General features: G+C 30.4%; 2 protein-coding genes across 9 annotated transcripts; one reads left to right on the top strand and one right to left on the bottom strand.

Annotated features, from left to right (window-relative positions):
• Positions 1-2,232: 2,232 nt before the first annotated feature.
• Positions 2,233-8,968, bottom strand: LOC109856735 (poly(A) RNA polymerase gld-2 homolog A-like). Of its 4 annotated transcripts, XM_020432336.1 has the most exons (13): positions 8,734-8,968; positions 8,407-8,652; positions 6,421-7,378; positions 5,538-5,932; positions 5,242-5,429; positions 4,843-5,129; positions 4,553-4,724; positions 4,294-4,437; positions 4,079-4,207; positions 3,809-3,998; positions 3,615-3,730; positions 3,374-3,504; positions 2,233-3,274 (listed from the first exon to the last, which is right to left on the bottom strand). In XM_020432336.1, exons 3-13 carry the CDS (start codon positions 6,598-6,600, stop codon positions 3,221-3,223), a joined length of 1,986 nt encoding a protein of 661 aa, XP_020287925.1. In that variant the 5' UTR covers positions 6,601-7,378; positions 8,407-8,652; positions 8,734-8,968; the 3' UTR covers positions 2,233-3,220. The 4 variants fall into 4 exon arrangements, with proteins under 4 accessions (XP_020287925.1, XP_020287927.1, XP_020287929.1 ...); XM_020432338.1 differs by having other exon boundaries at positions 2,233-3,292; positions 8,407-8,968; XM_020432340.1 differs by having other exon boundaries at positions 5,538-5,928; positions 8,407-8,963.
• A 346-nt stretch (positions 8,969-9,314) lies between these two features.
• Positions 9,315-13,967, top strand: LOC109856736 (uncharacterized F-box/LRR-repeat protein C02F5.7-like). 5 transcript variants are annotated; one of them, XM_020432342.1, is made up of 8 exons: positions 9,315-9,681; positions 9,811-9,884; positions 9,946-10,070; positions 10,153-10,412; positions 11,041-11,549; positions 11,631-11,910; positions 11,996-12,319; positions 12,413-13,967. In XM_020432342.1, the coding sequence occupies exons 1-8, from the start codon at positions 9,609-9,611 to the stop codon at positions 12,544-12,546; spliced, it is 1,779 nt and encodes a 592-aa protein (XP_020287931.1). In that variant the 5' UTR covers positions 9,315-9,608; the 3' UTR covers positions 12,547-13,967. The 5 variants fall into 5 exon arrangements, with proteins under 5 accessions (XP_020287931.1, XP_020287934.1, XP_020287930.1 ...); XM_020432345.1 differs by having other exon boundaries at positions 11,996-12,029; positions 12,413-12,475; XM_020432341.1 differs by having other exon boundaries at positions 11,996-13,967.
• Positions 13,968-14,157: the final 190 nt, after the last annotated feature.

The raw sequence follows: 14,157 nt of genomic DNA, 5'->3' as shown, positions 1-14,157 counted from the left end.
TCACTTATTCGAAATGTTTTATTATACTGGAAAAATAGAATGTCATTCTACTGTATACATAAGAGACTCTTATTTGAAATGCTTTTCTGTTTCCTTCCCCATATCCCTGCTTCTAGTTCCATACCATGTTTCTCTCACGCTCTCTGTGTACTGACTTTGTTGTTTTTTTTTTTTTTTTTTTTTTTTTTTACGCCAAATAAATTCATTAAAACGCAATAGAGATTAAGTGATAATTAACATAACTCTATGTTACACACAGCACCAAAATTGTTTCATTTCTTCTGTCCGATCAACAACGCACCGTTCTGATATATATATAAATAGGTATATATATATACATATATATATATAATTTACAGATTATATAATATTGAAATTTATTGACATCTCTTATGGAAAAATAAATATAATTTGAAAACATCTTCTGGTTGTTTCTTCATGACGCCACGTGTCACCTGATCTGATACCACGTGTCACATGAGACCATTTTATTTAAAAAAAAAAAAAAAAAAAAAAAAAAAAAAAAATATATCCATACGATAACAAAATAACAATATATTGAACAAACAAAATGGAAAACATGCAAGACATTTATACGGCAAGATATATGCTTTGTATAAACGTATTTATTTAACAAGAAAACTGCAATTACAAAAGATTATTTTTATTTTATAAATGTAGGAGATCAGGTGTTTTTATATATGTTCTGACGTTGTTAACACAGAAAAGGATTTACTATTGTAAATTTATCCAAACGAGATATATGCTCCTATGTACCTGCATGTTTAAATTGTATAATTCTGATGCTATATAGTTACAATATAATTTTTCCTTACGGTTTTTTTTTTTTGTATGAAATTACTGAAAACTATTGAAACTTTTAACATATATATATATATATGTATATGTACATACATATATATACATACATACACACAGAGAACAGCATTGTGTAATATTTATATAAACATATACACAAAAATATACATGTTTATATATACATATAAATACATGTGGTGCATATCACAAAAACTTTTATATTCATGAATCTCTTCAAATACCATCTAAAAGTTAAATCATTTAATTTTCACTGCCAAGAAACAATGAAATCACATACACGTAGAAACAAATATATGCTGGTAGATATTTCTGTAATTTTTTTGAAATGTGAGACAAAAAATTGTTAGTGTTTATATAGTTTTTTACTTATATATACAGTTTTTTTTCGAAAAATTGAGATAGTAATAATAGAATTTACTCGTGTGTGTGTGTGTATATATGTATGTATATTGCAAGCACATGTACCATCTTTAAGATTATTACACAATGCTGTATATATTTTAGAGAAAAAAAGACTAGCAAAACACTAGAATACCAAAAGAATGAAAAAATATATGTATATAAGAGATCCCCTTTTTTAGTGAATAACGAAAAATACCAAGTTTGAGTGTTTCTTTTAGAAAGGATTATTTGAAAAAAATATATAGTAATATCAATTTCTTGTTTTCCTCCAATATCAATTGGCTGCACGCAAAGTAACTTTATTTTTAGACCATTTTTGTATGAATGGTTGTTGAAATAAAGTTTGTAAAGGTTTTGCTAATTTACACAGAAAAATATAGTTTATATATAAACTATTTATTTGTCATTTTAGGAGAAAATTTATCTTCTTGGAACAGAAAAGATCTTGTTGTCAGGAAAAATAGAAATATTGTGCAGAAAAATAAAGATCAAAAAAGTTTATTGGTTTTTCTCGATCTTTCAATAAATAAATTATTAGAAATTTTTATTTTTTATTTGTATGAATAATAAATGTATTTTATATGTTACCGACTTTTACATTTTGTTTGTTTCCAACTCAAATAATAAAATATCAAACTCAAATTATTCCAGTGACAAGAAAATTAGAATTCCGTCAATATATCTTAGATTACTCATCATCTTAGTGCGATTGACCAAAAATTGTTCTTATGGATCTATATTTATAATACAAGTAAATCCTTTTTAAAAGAAACACAGTCTTGCTACTTCACTATCGATTGTTCATTGATTATATATCTGAACCAAATAGTATAAACGTAAATACTTTGCTTCAATAACATTTTTTTGTAATTTTAGCAGATGTTTTTCATTTTTTTGGCTTTTCATATTTTTACAAAAAAATAATAAAAGTTTATATATTTTCTTGAGTCTATGCTCATGTGGATTTTTTTTTTTTTTTTTTTTTTTTTTTTGTAAGGAATAACAATTGTACAAAAAATAAGTACTGCTTCCTGTTTTTTTTTTGTTTTTTGTGTTTACGTATACAATTCTATAGGATGGTATTTTTCTATCAGACACATTTGTTTCGTGGCAAATTATAAGTTTAAACACTTTTTTTTATTGAAAATTTATATTTGTGCGTTGATATTTATGCATTGTTTGTGCAGTGTCTGATAATATAGTTTTAACGCCAAAAAAAATATATATATATACATGTTTAATTATTTTTATATCACTCTGTGCTCTGCGATTACGTTACCAATATCAAAGAGCAAGGTACTTCGTATGATTTTATATTTGCTAACTTATATGGAAGACTTATACATAATCGTGACGAGCATAGACTTGTGAAAAACTTATGTTGAATAATGTTGGCATGACAAACGTTACAATAATAAATTTTATGGCGTTACCATACATGTGTATGCATATATATATAAAAATATCAAATCTTTTTTAGAGAAATTGATGTGTGGATTATTAACGCACAGAGTTACTTTTTTGAAGATTTAGAAAGATTCAAACAAGAGATGATAAAATCTATAAGCTGTAACACACCTTATAGATTTTATTGCACGTTTCGCAATTCTAATGTCTTACGTTAGGAACGATATTCGTGCATTGGGTGTTTCATATCAAAATGTTTGCACGTTAGAGCGAACACAATGATTTTTTTACACACACACACACACACACATATATATTTATATACAAACAAGATGTTATATAATAATCGTTGCAACTTCCGGAAAGAGAACGTACAAAATTTAACGAGGCTGTGCGCGCGCCCGCGCGTGTGTGTGTGTGTGTGTGAAGTTCTGTCTTGAGTACCTTGCAAAGTTGCTCGAAAATATAGTTTGATATCACAAGATACATAATCGTATAACACGATGTCAGCAGTTTTTCTTCCACTTTGCATCTTTATTTCAGATCATCAGATCAGGAAGCCATTAACCGTTTAACACAACGCCTTCGATTCCGTTTGAACAACTTGTTCATCAAAACAGCACGCCTTTAAATATTACATTAGCTAAAATATAAATTTTTCTGTGCTACCACCAAAAAGCACAGTTTATGTCATGAGATCCATAAAATGAGGTTTTGGTTATACCTGGATAAATATACAGTTCAAATCTCGCGATTTTTTCAGTCTTTGATACGTGACGCAAAATACTTTCTTAATTTTTTCGAATATATCCGAGTCGTAGACTGATCTTGCCGTATTAGTCAGATCGAATGGTTCTATAAATTGTGTAACAGATTTTTCATAAGTTTCATAAAAAGACGTAATTGCGTAATTGCATTTAATTAGGTAATTAGAAAGAAAAATAAGAGAGTGTAGTGTTAATCACCTTCAATACATAGATTTTTCCACTGATGGGGATCATTTTTGAGAGACTGCGCCATACGACATTCCTCTATTGGTATTTTGCTCGCCAAACGAACAGATATCGCATATTTGCTGTAACTAATTGAATTATATACGAAATTAGTATCGTTTGTGTTGAAACATCTACACTGAACATTCTACAATTCTATTACTCACTCAAATTTGACGTAGTAATTGAAAAATTCTAAAATCAATTCTCCGAGAGATTGACGATTCTCAGGTAAACGAATGGAGAATGGGATATTTAAATCCTCGTGAATGTCGATACTATGGATGTCCGTTTGCGAGCTAAATTTGCTGACAAATATCGATTGCAAGCATGGCAGAACTGGAGGGTTGACACCACCTATGAAGAAGTTTGAAGTCATGTTTATATTTTCTGATATTTTGGAAAAAAAACCAAATGTCACAGTGTGTCATGCTTACATTGCAAAAAATGTATCACCATAAGCACCAGAGAGTAACTGGATATCGTCATTTTTTTTGCATTATTGATATCTTGACATTGAGCCCACAATTTTATGACAATTACTAATGGCCTTACTCTCCAATCAACTAAAACAAACAAAAGCACTTGCATACAAAGGGAAAAACTTTTCTTACATAAATAGTGTATTAATATCATTGTTGAATTAACTTACGTTTTGAATAACAATATAATAGTTGAGTATTTCTAATACCGACAGCATTATTACAATTTAAGTCAATTTGTAAGCATTGCCATATATCGTAAAATCTTATAATAGGCACCTTTGCGTGTATAAGCTCTATTTGGTGAATAAATTCTAGATATGAAAAAGAAATGGAATATAAAAGTATCGGTTTGTCATTAAAATGCGGAATCGTAAAATGTTTAAAAGTAATAATTTTCAAAAACAGCAACATAATGATTTTACATACCACAGTTTTTTAGATGTTTTAATACTTGTTCTAAATGTTCTATAGCTTCGGTCTTCTGATCCATTTCTTCTGTATGTCTCACTAAAAGACACATGTCGACATCGCTATTATCCGAACCAAATCCACTCATTGTTGAGCCAACCAAGAATAAACCATATTTTGGATACGAACTCTACAAATGCCAACGTTTTACACACAAATAAATCAATTAGTATATATATAGTCATATTTTCCAGATTTTATTCTGAAGTGTCCCGACAATGTGTTTGTGTTTTATATGTTATGTTTACCCTAATATAAATATAAAGCTGCTTCCATAGCATCATTTTAGTTCTATAAGTCTTTTCTGTTTGTTGACATGATATAAATTTCTTCCAAACTTGTTGCGACAGACTGTCCCATATCGATCCTGTAACGAGGTTGTTAGGTGTAGTAGTCACTTCTACCAAATGAGATCTGGCAAGAAATCTGTCAGGAGCTATGCAAGGCGTTCTAGGCATTACATTGTAATTCGGCGTTAAAAGTTCAGTAAATTTACGATTTCTTGGTGGCCTTTGAGGTGTATTTTCATTTCTACCTACATAAATAAATTCTAGTTTGATCAGACAAGTTCAAGTAAAATTATTATACATATAGAAAATATGCAGACATATATTACTTCTCTAATAAAAATATCTGAAAAGACTCACCTGGTAAATACTTTTTTCTATTTTGATAATTTTGAAAATGAGATCTAGAATTAGAAATGGCAGTGTGATAATAATTTACAGACCGTTGTTGACTGTGATAAAATTGTTGTGCTGAAGTATTTGTGGAGATTAAACCATTTGTGGATTTATTGATTGCTCTGTTGTCTGAATGCATTTTGTAATGTTTCCTAAAAAACTTTGAGTTAGAAAGGAATCTGTTCGTTTTTTAACTGATAATTTGTTATTGATAATGCGCAGAAATAAGCTAATATTTAACATATGATTAATATATTTACTTCATGCCCTGTCCTCTTAATGAACTTGTGGAGTCCCGCTCGTCTGAACTCTCTGTTAAACTATTGTCAATTTGATGTTTGCTTGGTGTTGACGAACGCGAACTAAATCCACTGCTGTCACTATTGTAAGTCTCATACTTGGAGAAAGAATTTCTATATGAACTTCTTCTACCATTTCTGTTGTTCCAGCCTTGTTTATTCTTTGCTGAATTCATATTTGTCGGCTTGAAATTATAGTTTGATGATGGTATAATTGCGGCACCACTGGATGCGCCTATTCCTCTTTTCCAATGTGCAGAAGAGGAATTGCTATTAAATTGCATATATTCTACATGTCGTAATGATGGCGTATCAACTCCTATTAGTTGTAATAAATCTAATGGGTGGGATCCTGTCTGCAAAATATTACTTATATTCTAACTTATATTCTTAAGTATATACAAATATGTATGTATATATATATATATAATATATATATATAGAATATATATATATATATAGAATATAAGTAGAATATAAGTTAGATATATATATAAATACATGTATTCTAACAAATATACATATTTTTTTAAATAGATATATACATATTTAAATAAGTATATACATAAATATATATGTATATACTTATGTATCAAGATTTTTAATTAATTTCATTTTTTTAATTAACCCTTTTGCTACGGCGACCCACTCCGCTGGAGCATCGTCATTAAACGAGATTTAGTTTTTTTTTTCGGCGTTTGGAATTGCAATGTTCCATTGGAACATTGCAATTCCAATAGCTTGGCTAAAGCCAGCGTTAGGGGCGAACGGTTAAAATCTTCTTAATTTATATATTTATATTTATATATATATAAATATAAATTAAAAAGATCTTCACATGTACCTGCATCATACGATATCTGCCGTGTCCAGAAATATCGGGACCATACTGTGCAAAATCAGCTTGATGCAATGCACCATTAATATGTACTGTGTGTGCTTGCGCTGATGGACACTGTCCATTTGTTTGTTGTCCACTTGTTAGTTGCACCATCATTTGTGATGGAAACACAGTATGGTACATAGTCAAAAAAAGACAAGTACAAGATGTGATTCTTGGAGACTTGCAAATTCTTTTTTAATTTCTACTAAAGTAGTATATTGCACTTAGTTGCCCTCATTAGTAATTGTGTTGATTGAGAATATGTGTAAGGCACGAAATATTTTATATTACTTAGTGTATCTTGCAATAATTTATAATTTTATCAAATTCACATATATAGTTTTGGTGAGTGTTTTGTGTTACTTCTTTAATAGTTTTTTTTTCTTTTTTTTTATAAGCTTTTTTTCTTTGCTTTGCTATTAATTTCAGTTAGTTTATATTATATTTAGTTAGATATGTTGCATTTTTTTTTTTAGAAATCTATCATATTCATACAGAGTTTGACTTTAATACAAGATTACAATGCAAGATTACAAGCTAAAGCTCAATGAGACACTATATTTACAGTGTCTATTTTTTGTCATGAAAGTTATAAATACTAATTTATGTATTTTCAGAAATGTAGAAACCAGTTATAACTTATACGTTTTAATGACTATATTAAATCAACAAGTTAGTCTTACGCATATATGCCAGCACTTTGCGAAAGAAAAATTTACATGAGATAAACAGCCTGTATGTTCTCAATCCACCAATATCAGTTTTTAAACATGTAACTTTGTGTGCAAGATATATGTTTCAAACTTTTAACTTGTACTTCTCCTTTACTTATCTAAATATTTGATACGTGTCTTTTTGTCTCCAAGTAGTGTTAAATCGTACGTAAAATATAATTTGTTTTTTTTTTTATCACAGCTTCCTATAAAATAGAAAACATTTGTAAAAAAATAATATCGTGTATATTATAATATATATATATATATATCCCTTTGCCTGCAGACATGGGTCTCCCAGACTCATGCAAAAATTACGCATCGACGTTTCTATAAAAAATTAATTTTCTTTTTAACGCTTATATCTTCGAAACCACTAGAAATTTTTTTCAACTTGTGTTTTTTATCAATGCGGAATTGTTCCAACTTTTGATTAAAAAAAAAAAAAACAAACAAACAAAATTGAACAAATATTGATGTTTTGCAGAGATATTCGATTGCAAAGTCGCGTTGGTCTCACAGACCCGGTCTGTCTTACTTGTAGGTCTGCAAGCGCAAAGGAATATATGTACATATATTACACACAATAGTTTTTTGATAAGTGATTTTTCTCTTTTGTAATTTTTGTGTGTAATATACATATATAATACAATCTAATAATATTAACTATGTAAAGCTGTAAAAAAAAAAATGTTAAATGCTGTTAAATATACATAAATAATAATTATTATACGTACATATTTAATATTTTTGAGAGTATCAATTATATAAAACCAATATTTTTAGTATACATAAGAGCATATATGTAAAACAATATTTTTAGTACAAACATAAATATCTCTCAAAAATATAAATATAATTTTTCAGATAATTTTATTTAGGTATATATTATATTTATAAAAAAGAGAGACAGAAAGAGAAAGAAAAATTAATCCCTCCATATAAAAAAAAAATTTAGAAAGAAATCTCTAAGAGTTGCATAAGAATATAATTAAGATAGATATGCATACCATTCCATTGGAACTACTTGTCCTAGTAAACAATGTGCTATATATAGAGGTTCGTGAAAAACATTAAATATCTTGTAGTACAGTGATGTGAGAAGAAGAGAAATAGAGAGAGAAAGAGAGAGAGAGAGAAAGAAAGACAGAGAGAAGCAGAGAATGAAGAAGAGATCGAACAAACGGAAATAACCGCGATAAGAGTGCGTAAACGAGAAACGAGAAGATGATACCTGTGCTTAGACGCCACGTAATGCAAATTTATCTTTTGGACGAACGGAAATTTTATATAGAAAAACGATCCTTTATCTCTATCAATCCGATGCGTTCGAACATTTATAACCCAATATTGGTATCGCGACTATCGCCCCTTAATCTATCAAACCCGGCGGCGATTTATTCGACAGGATGCGTCACGTCGGGATGCGACAATGGGCGAAAAATGTTTCTGCTGATTGATGGCCCCCGCACACCCGTCACTATTAACACAAATCGCCACATCAACAAACCTAGCAAACGTTTAAATTTTCAAATCTCTGACGTAACTGAACTACACTCACTTCACGTGTTCGAGGACCACGAGGTAGTAATAATAAATTTACAACAAGTTCAACTTGGCGCTCGCTACGATCCCGAGCACAGGTCATGTCCACATTGTCCAATTCCATTGGGTCGTGTTTGGCAAATCGACCAATGCGAGAGATATTTTAAACCTGATCTACCCTTATGATCGTTCCTTACGCCAAGTTAATCCTACAACTGTTCATGCACAAGGAAAAGCGAAGGCAAAGTAGGGACAACGTTGCACGCGTAACCGGGCAGGACGCCGGCTGACAGCCAATGTGGAATGAAGGTTCTTTCTGGTAGAGGAAGATGCGCAAAACGGACGAGTTTTCATTCAATCCGATTCTCTTCTCTCATTGAACAGAGAGTGTTGGAATGAAACACCATCGAACTGCTACACCTCTATTGGTCGGGTTGGAATTGTTAACCAATCGTAAAAAAAAGAAAACCAATCTCAAGTTTGGTGAACTTTGTTCTGATTGATCGAACCCTCACCCCCGATCTCAATCCTGATCCTGTGTTTAATAAGTCAAGTGTAATGAAAACGGCTACATGTCAGTCAGCTGACTTCTTCACTGAGTCACCACAGGGAGCATCAAATTAAACCGGTCAGCTGACTGCTGCGGGAACACAGAGGTTTATGCGAAGTTATTATCAAAGAAGATATTATTAGTTTTCACATAAAAACGACATAAAGAATTGAGCGAAGATAACGCGCATCCAACAAAACTGATTGTGCGGGAAAGTAGAAAAAAAAACATAATCAGAAAAGAAAAAAAACACAAAAGGAGATCTAGGAGATCTAAAAACTCTGACTGAAAAATTATAAATTTATCAAAGAACGTGATCACGGCAAAATAAAGAAATCACGATGAACATGGATTGGATAGAATATAATTACACGCAGATGTTTCGTCGCTTATTCATGGCTACGTCGGACTACGGTAAACACATCTAGGGTATCTTTATCTTCACGATTTTTGTTATTATGTCACCGTCCTTGAACGGTTTTGATTTGGAGAGAGAGAGTTATACACTTGTTGACATTCACGACAATAACATTCTTTGTCCAGAAAGTACAGATTCGCAAGCGACTATAGACGGTGTGCCGGTACGAAAGTTATTCGTCAGCAACTTGGCTCAAAGGGTACGTATTTATTTTGATTTTTTGAATCTTCATATATCGACATTCGGAGTTTCATTTGTAGAGTACCTTTAAAGATTTGCAAAAGTGCTTTTCTACGTACGGAGACGTTGAGAGTTGTTATTTGCGTAGAAATAAAAAAAGCAACTACGCATTTGTCACATTTTTTAAAGTAGAAGATGCAAAACAGTAAGTCTGTTCTGTGAAGGAGGTTTTATTAGCAAAAAATCATATCAATTATTTTTTCTCAAATTAATAAAATCATTTGCAGAGCGCTGGAAAATGGAATATCCAAACAAGTAAGATTACACAACAGAGACTTGAAGGTACTGCCTGCGGATTCTTGGCATCAACCTGATAATATAGAAAACAAAATGAATAAAGTCTATAAAACAGAACCACTATCACCTGAAACATCAATTTTATCAAGCTCAATAGCCGTACAAATAGAAAATTCACTGTACAGGCCTGACGTACTGTCTCCCATATTTTCACTTTTGCCATTTAAACATAGATTGATTATGGAAGAAGGTAAAATCTTTGTGTTAAATTTGTTAGAACTTTGATATATACATATGTAATAAAAATACACATACATCATGTAGACTGATATATTTGTTCGGAAAGTACATAGCGTTTTTTTTTTTTTTTTAATAGAATTTAAAGATATTAACCGATAATAATAATTTAGTTTCTGTGAACGCTCAATTTGATGTTTTTGCGCGACATTTCGTGTCTCGAACATGTTGCCATCGTTGGTGCTTTCCAGCTACGTACACAGCGTCGCCTGTGTACCTTAGCCATTGTTGGTGCTTTCCAGCTAAGGTACACAGCGTCGCCTGTGTACCTTAGCTGGAAAGCACCAAATCCTATCTATTCGAAAACGTTACAAACTTTTCGACTAACTCACTATTTGTTTTTAATTAAATCTATGTAATATATCGAACTTATTTTGGATATTCCAAAACATATGTTCCGATATTTAAAACTTTTCGCGTTATGTTTCTGAACAACTGATTTTCATCATATTACAAAGTATGAAAAAAGTAAGAAATTCGAGATAGAGATCAGGTATATTATGTACCATAGTTTTATCTTTTTCGCTTTCATCTCTTGGCACAAATCTTGCGTATTATTTTATTTATTATTATTCTTACAGTCTGTAAATACTGGCAAATAGCAGTACAACAGCGAGAAGCATGGATCGATATAAAAAAATTAAGCCTTACATCTAAAAAGTGGGAAGGTGTGAACGTTCACTCACTTCGAACAGCTTCATTTCGTCGAATTTTACAGAGATGTGGCCGATTTCTAAGAGAACTAGATCTGTCGTATCAATTTCATTGTTTAGGTTTAAGTACGGTGTCCGTCATTGCAAACTTTTGTACCATATTGGACACTCTCGATCTTTCTGGATTAACAATTACTAGCTCAAGCTTAGACATTTTAGCAGTTAAATGTGAATATTTGAAGAAATTTACCTTGGGGACAACACTGACCGCCTGTGATATTGAACTTACGAATGTTTTTAAAAGAGCACACTTAGAATATCTAGCTCTGAAAAGAACCAACATTACAGGCCATTGTTTGCTATCTTTGCGGCCAGAAGAGATATCTACTCTGATAGTGAACAGATGCGAAGAACTTCAAGATAACCGTTTTGCCGATGTAAGTTTAACTGATTTTTGATTATGTTCTTGATATATTTGATTGATATATGATTTATAATACTATAATCCGATACCGCAGGCATTAAACAAGTTGAAGTTGACTTGTCTTGAAATACGTTTCTGTTCTCGCTTACAAAGTAGGACAATACAGGCTATCTGCAATTGTACAACTTTAGAATCATTAGAGTTTGATGGAAACCTCTTCAAGTCGATGAGTGACAACCACTTGTTAAATAAGTTACCTAAAAAACTCGTCAATCTGACAAACTTGACACTTATATACGTTATCAATTTGCAAACCGCTTTCTTTAAAAATTTGGCATTACATTGTCGAAAACTTACCTTTCTAACCATAGCAGGTAAATTATCATTACAATTGCATTCTATTCTTGCTGTTTCTTTGTTTTTTTTTTTTTTTTAATTATGGATTCTTTTATCTGACAGGTTGCAAAACGGTGACAGAAGAGGAACTTAGATGGTTTGTTCATTTAACAAAATTAAAAAAGTTAATTCTCAGTAATGTAAATATTACTGACGAGAGTTTGTCAAACATACACGGTTTAACACATTTTGAATGTCGAAGATGTACATATATTAAAAGTGACGGCATAAAAGAAGTACTTAGAAGATCGCCTGATTTACAAGTATTAGATCTCTCCGGCTGCGCTAAAGTTAATAACGATATTCTAGAGGTTGCTAATGAAATGACCAGAAACCGACGCAATAACTTAACGTTAAATATATATGTCGGAGGAACTGCCATTACAAGTAGACAGAACTATCCTGATAATCAGCGGTTAAAAATATTTAACGTTAATCTTTCTGACATCGAATTATATAAAAACGATCTGTCAATTATAGAAAGAAGTTTGCCAGATCAACTAGTTGAAGAAGAGGAAGAAGAAGAAGTGGAAGAAGAAATGGAAGAAGAAGATGAAGAAAGTGAAGAAAGTGAAGAGAGTGAAGAGAGTGAAGAGATTGAATATTCCGATTGAGCAACCGTCGGAGACAAAAGTGAAATTTTATGGAGCTTTACAGATAATACTCAGTATACAAAAAGTCTAGTCAGAAAAAGTTGTTTTATAAAAATTAGTCGGGCAATAATTAAAATGTCTGAAGAAATTAAATGTTTTAACTAAAAATTACAAGATTGAGTCATCGACTTTTTAACTAAATTATAGATAAATTGTTTTTTTTTACTTCTATAAATATCAGAGAATTAATGCACGTTTTAATATAATAGTTAACTTACTTAGGTACTAATTGACTAAAATATAAATAATGATGTATGTGTGTGTATAATGAATAAATATCCTATATAATTGTTAGTATATTGTGAGTGTTATTTTTATATATATGTCGCAAAATATTAAATCAAACTCATGAACTCATATATACGTACATATTAACCATCGACTGTGATTCTTTTGAGCGCATGTTTACTTCTATATATGTCTATGTATTTTCAAAGATATTAATTATATAAATAATATAAAACTATTCTTGTGATAAAAAATAATACAAATACACTTTTGTACAAATCTGTGTTAATCTACACTTCTGGATTTCGAAATACTAAAATCTGCGGAAGGGAAACAATTACACTCTTACCCATAAAATACATTATTCTATTGTTGTATTTATAATTAATAACATTTATCGATAAATGATGAATTCATACAACTGCAATTACGATGCACATATTTTTATAATAACAAGAGTTACGCACATATTTTTATAATTGCTAAAAATTACGATTTTTGCGCAAAATTATGGGTCACCGCTTGATAAAACTGCTTTCTATATAATTTTTATACAGTGTGATTATTAATTATTATAAACTGTTATCACACAATTGTATATCTCTTTCTGCGCGACTAATTTACTTACTATGATAAATTATGAAGACAATTTTTTTTTTTTTTTACAACACACGACATTATATGCGTTTGCTCTTATACTATCAATATTATTGTATTTTAGTTTATGATTTAAACATAATATATGAGACCTTAATCCATAAGCGTTTCACGCTTTTACATGTTACACACCGATAAATATTTTATTCGGCTTGCAAAACCAATATATATCACGTATTATGGTAGATATACTTGTCAACAATCAGTGATGTTTAAATCAAGTTTTGAAATGACTATTACTTTATGTGCAATACGTGAGGACCAACCTGTAGATTTTTCATCTACAAAAATACGCATAAAAAATTTTATAATCAATAATAAATTGATTATTACAATTTTAGCGTATATATAATAATAATAAGCTATTCATTTATATAGTTTTACGACATTCTATTGCATTGTTTACGATAATTGTGACTTGTTGAAAGAGAGAGAGAACCCAGATAGCCAAATGTGAAAACTCAATATAAAGCAAATCATTGTATAGATTAAGTTGCTCGCCAATTCCTGTTGTGTTGTTTTTATTTAACGCAACGAAAATGTTTTTGTCAATTCGGTATCAATATGCTGAGTTTTATTATCAATCAATTGTTGTAGCCAATGTTTATGACATGTGAGTCAGCAATATGTGAGCAATATATGAGCAATAATTTTTATTCATAAGTTGAGAAAAATAATATAAGTTTA

Source organism: Pseudomyrmex gracilis, unplaced genomic scaffold (assembly GCF_002006095.1).
Source record: "Pseudomyrmex gracilis isolate BER0280 unplaced genomic scaffold, ASM200609v1 scaffold_132, whole genome shotgun sequence".
NCBI classification, from domain to species: Eukaryota; Metazoa; Arthropoda; class Insecta; order Hymenoptera; family Formicidae; genus Pseudomyrmex; species Pseudomyrmex gracilis.
Note: the sequence above shows the minus strand (reverse complement) of the source record. Positions and strands in the feature narration are given on the sequence as shown.

Excerpts from the sequence above, each read along its gene's own strand:
- LOC109856736 (XM_020432341.1), top strand. The coding sequence starts at position 9,609 with ATGAACATGGATTGGATAGAATATAATTACACGCAGATGTTTCGTCGC. Across the intron at positions 10,071-10,152 it reads AAAGTAGAAGATGCAAAACA|AGCGCTGGAAAATGGAATAT; the intron begins GTAAGTCTGTTC and ends AATCATTTGCAG. Across the intron at positions 10,413-11,040 it reads TAGATTGATTATGGAAGAAG|TCTGTAAATACTGGCAAATA; the intron begins GTAAAATCTTTG and ends TTATTCTTACAG.
- LOC109856735 (XM_020432336.1), bottom strand. The coding sequence starts at position 6,600 with ATGTACCATACTGTGTTTCCATCACAAATGATGGTGCAACTAACAAGT. Across the intron at positions 5,130-5,241 it reads TAGAAAAAAGTATTTACCAG|GTAGAAATGAAAATACACCT; the intron begins GTGAGTCTTTTC and ends TTATTTATGTAG. Across the intron at positions 3,999-4,078 it reads GGTGATACATTTTTTGCAAT|GTGGTGTCAACCCTCCAGTT; the intron begins GTAAGCATGACA and ends ACTTCTTCATAG.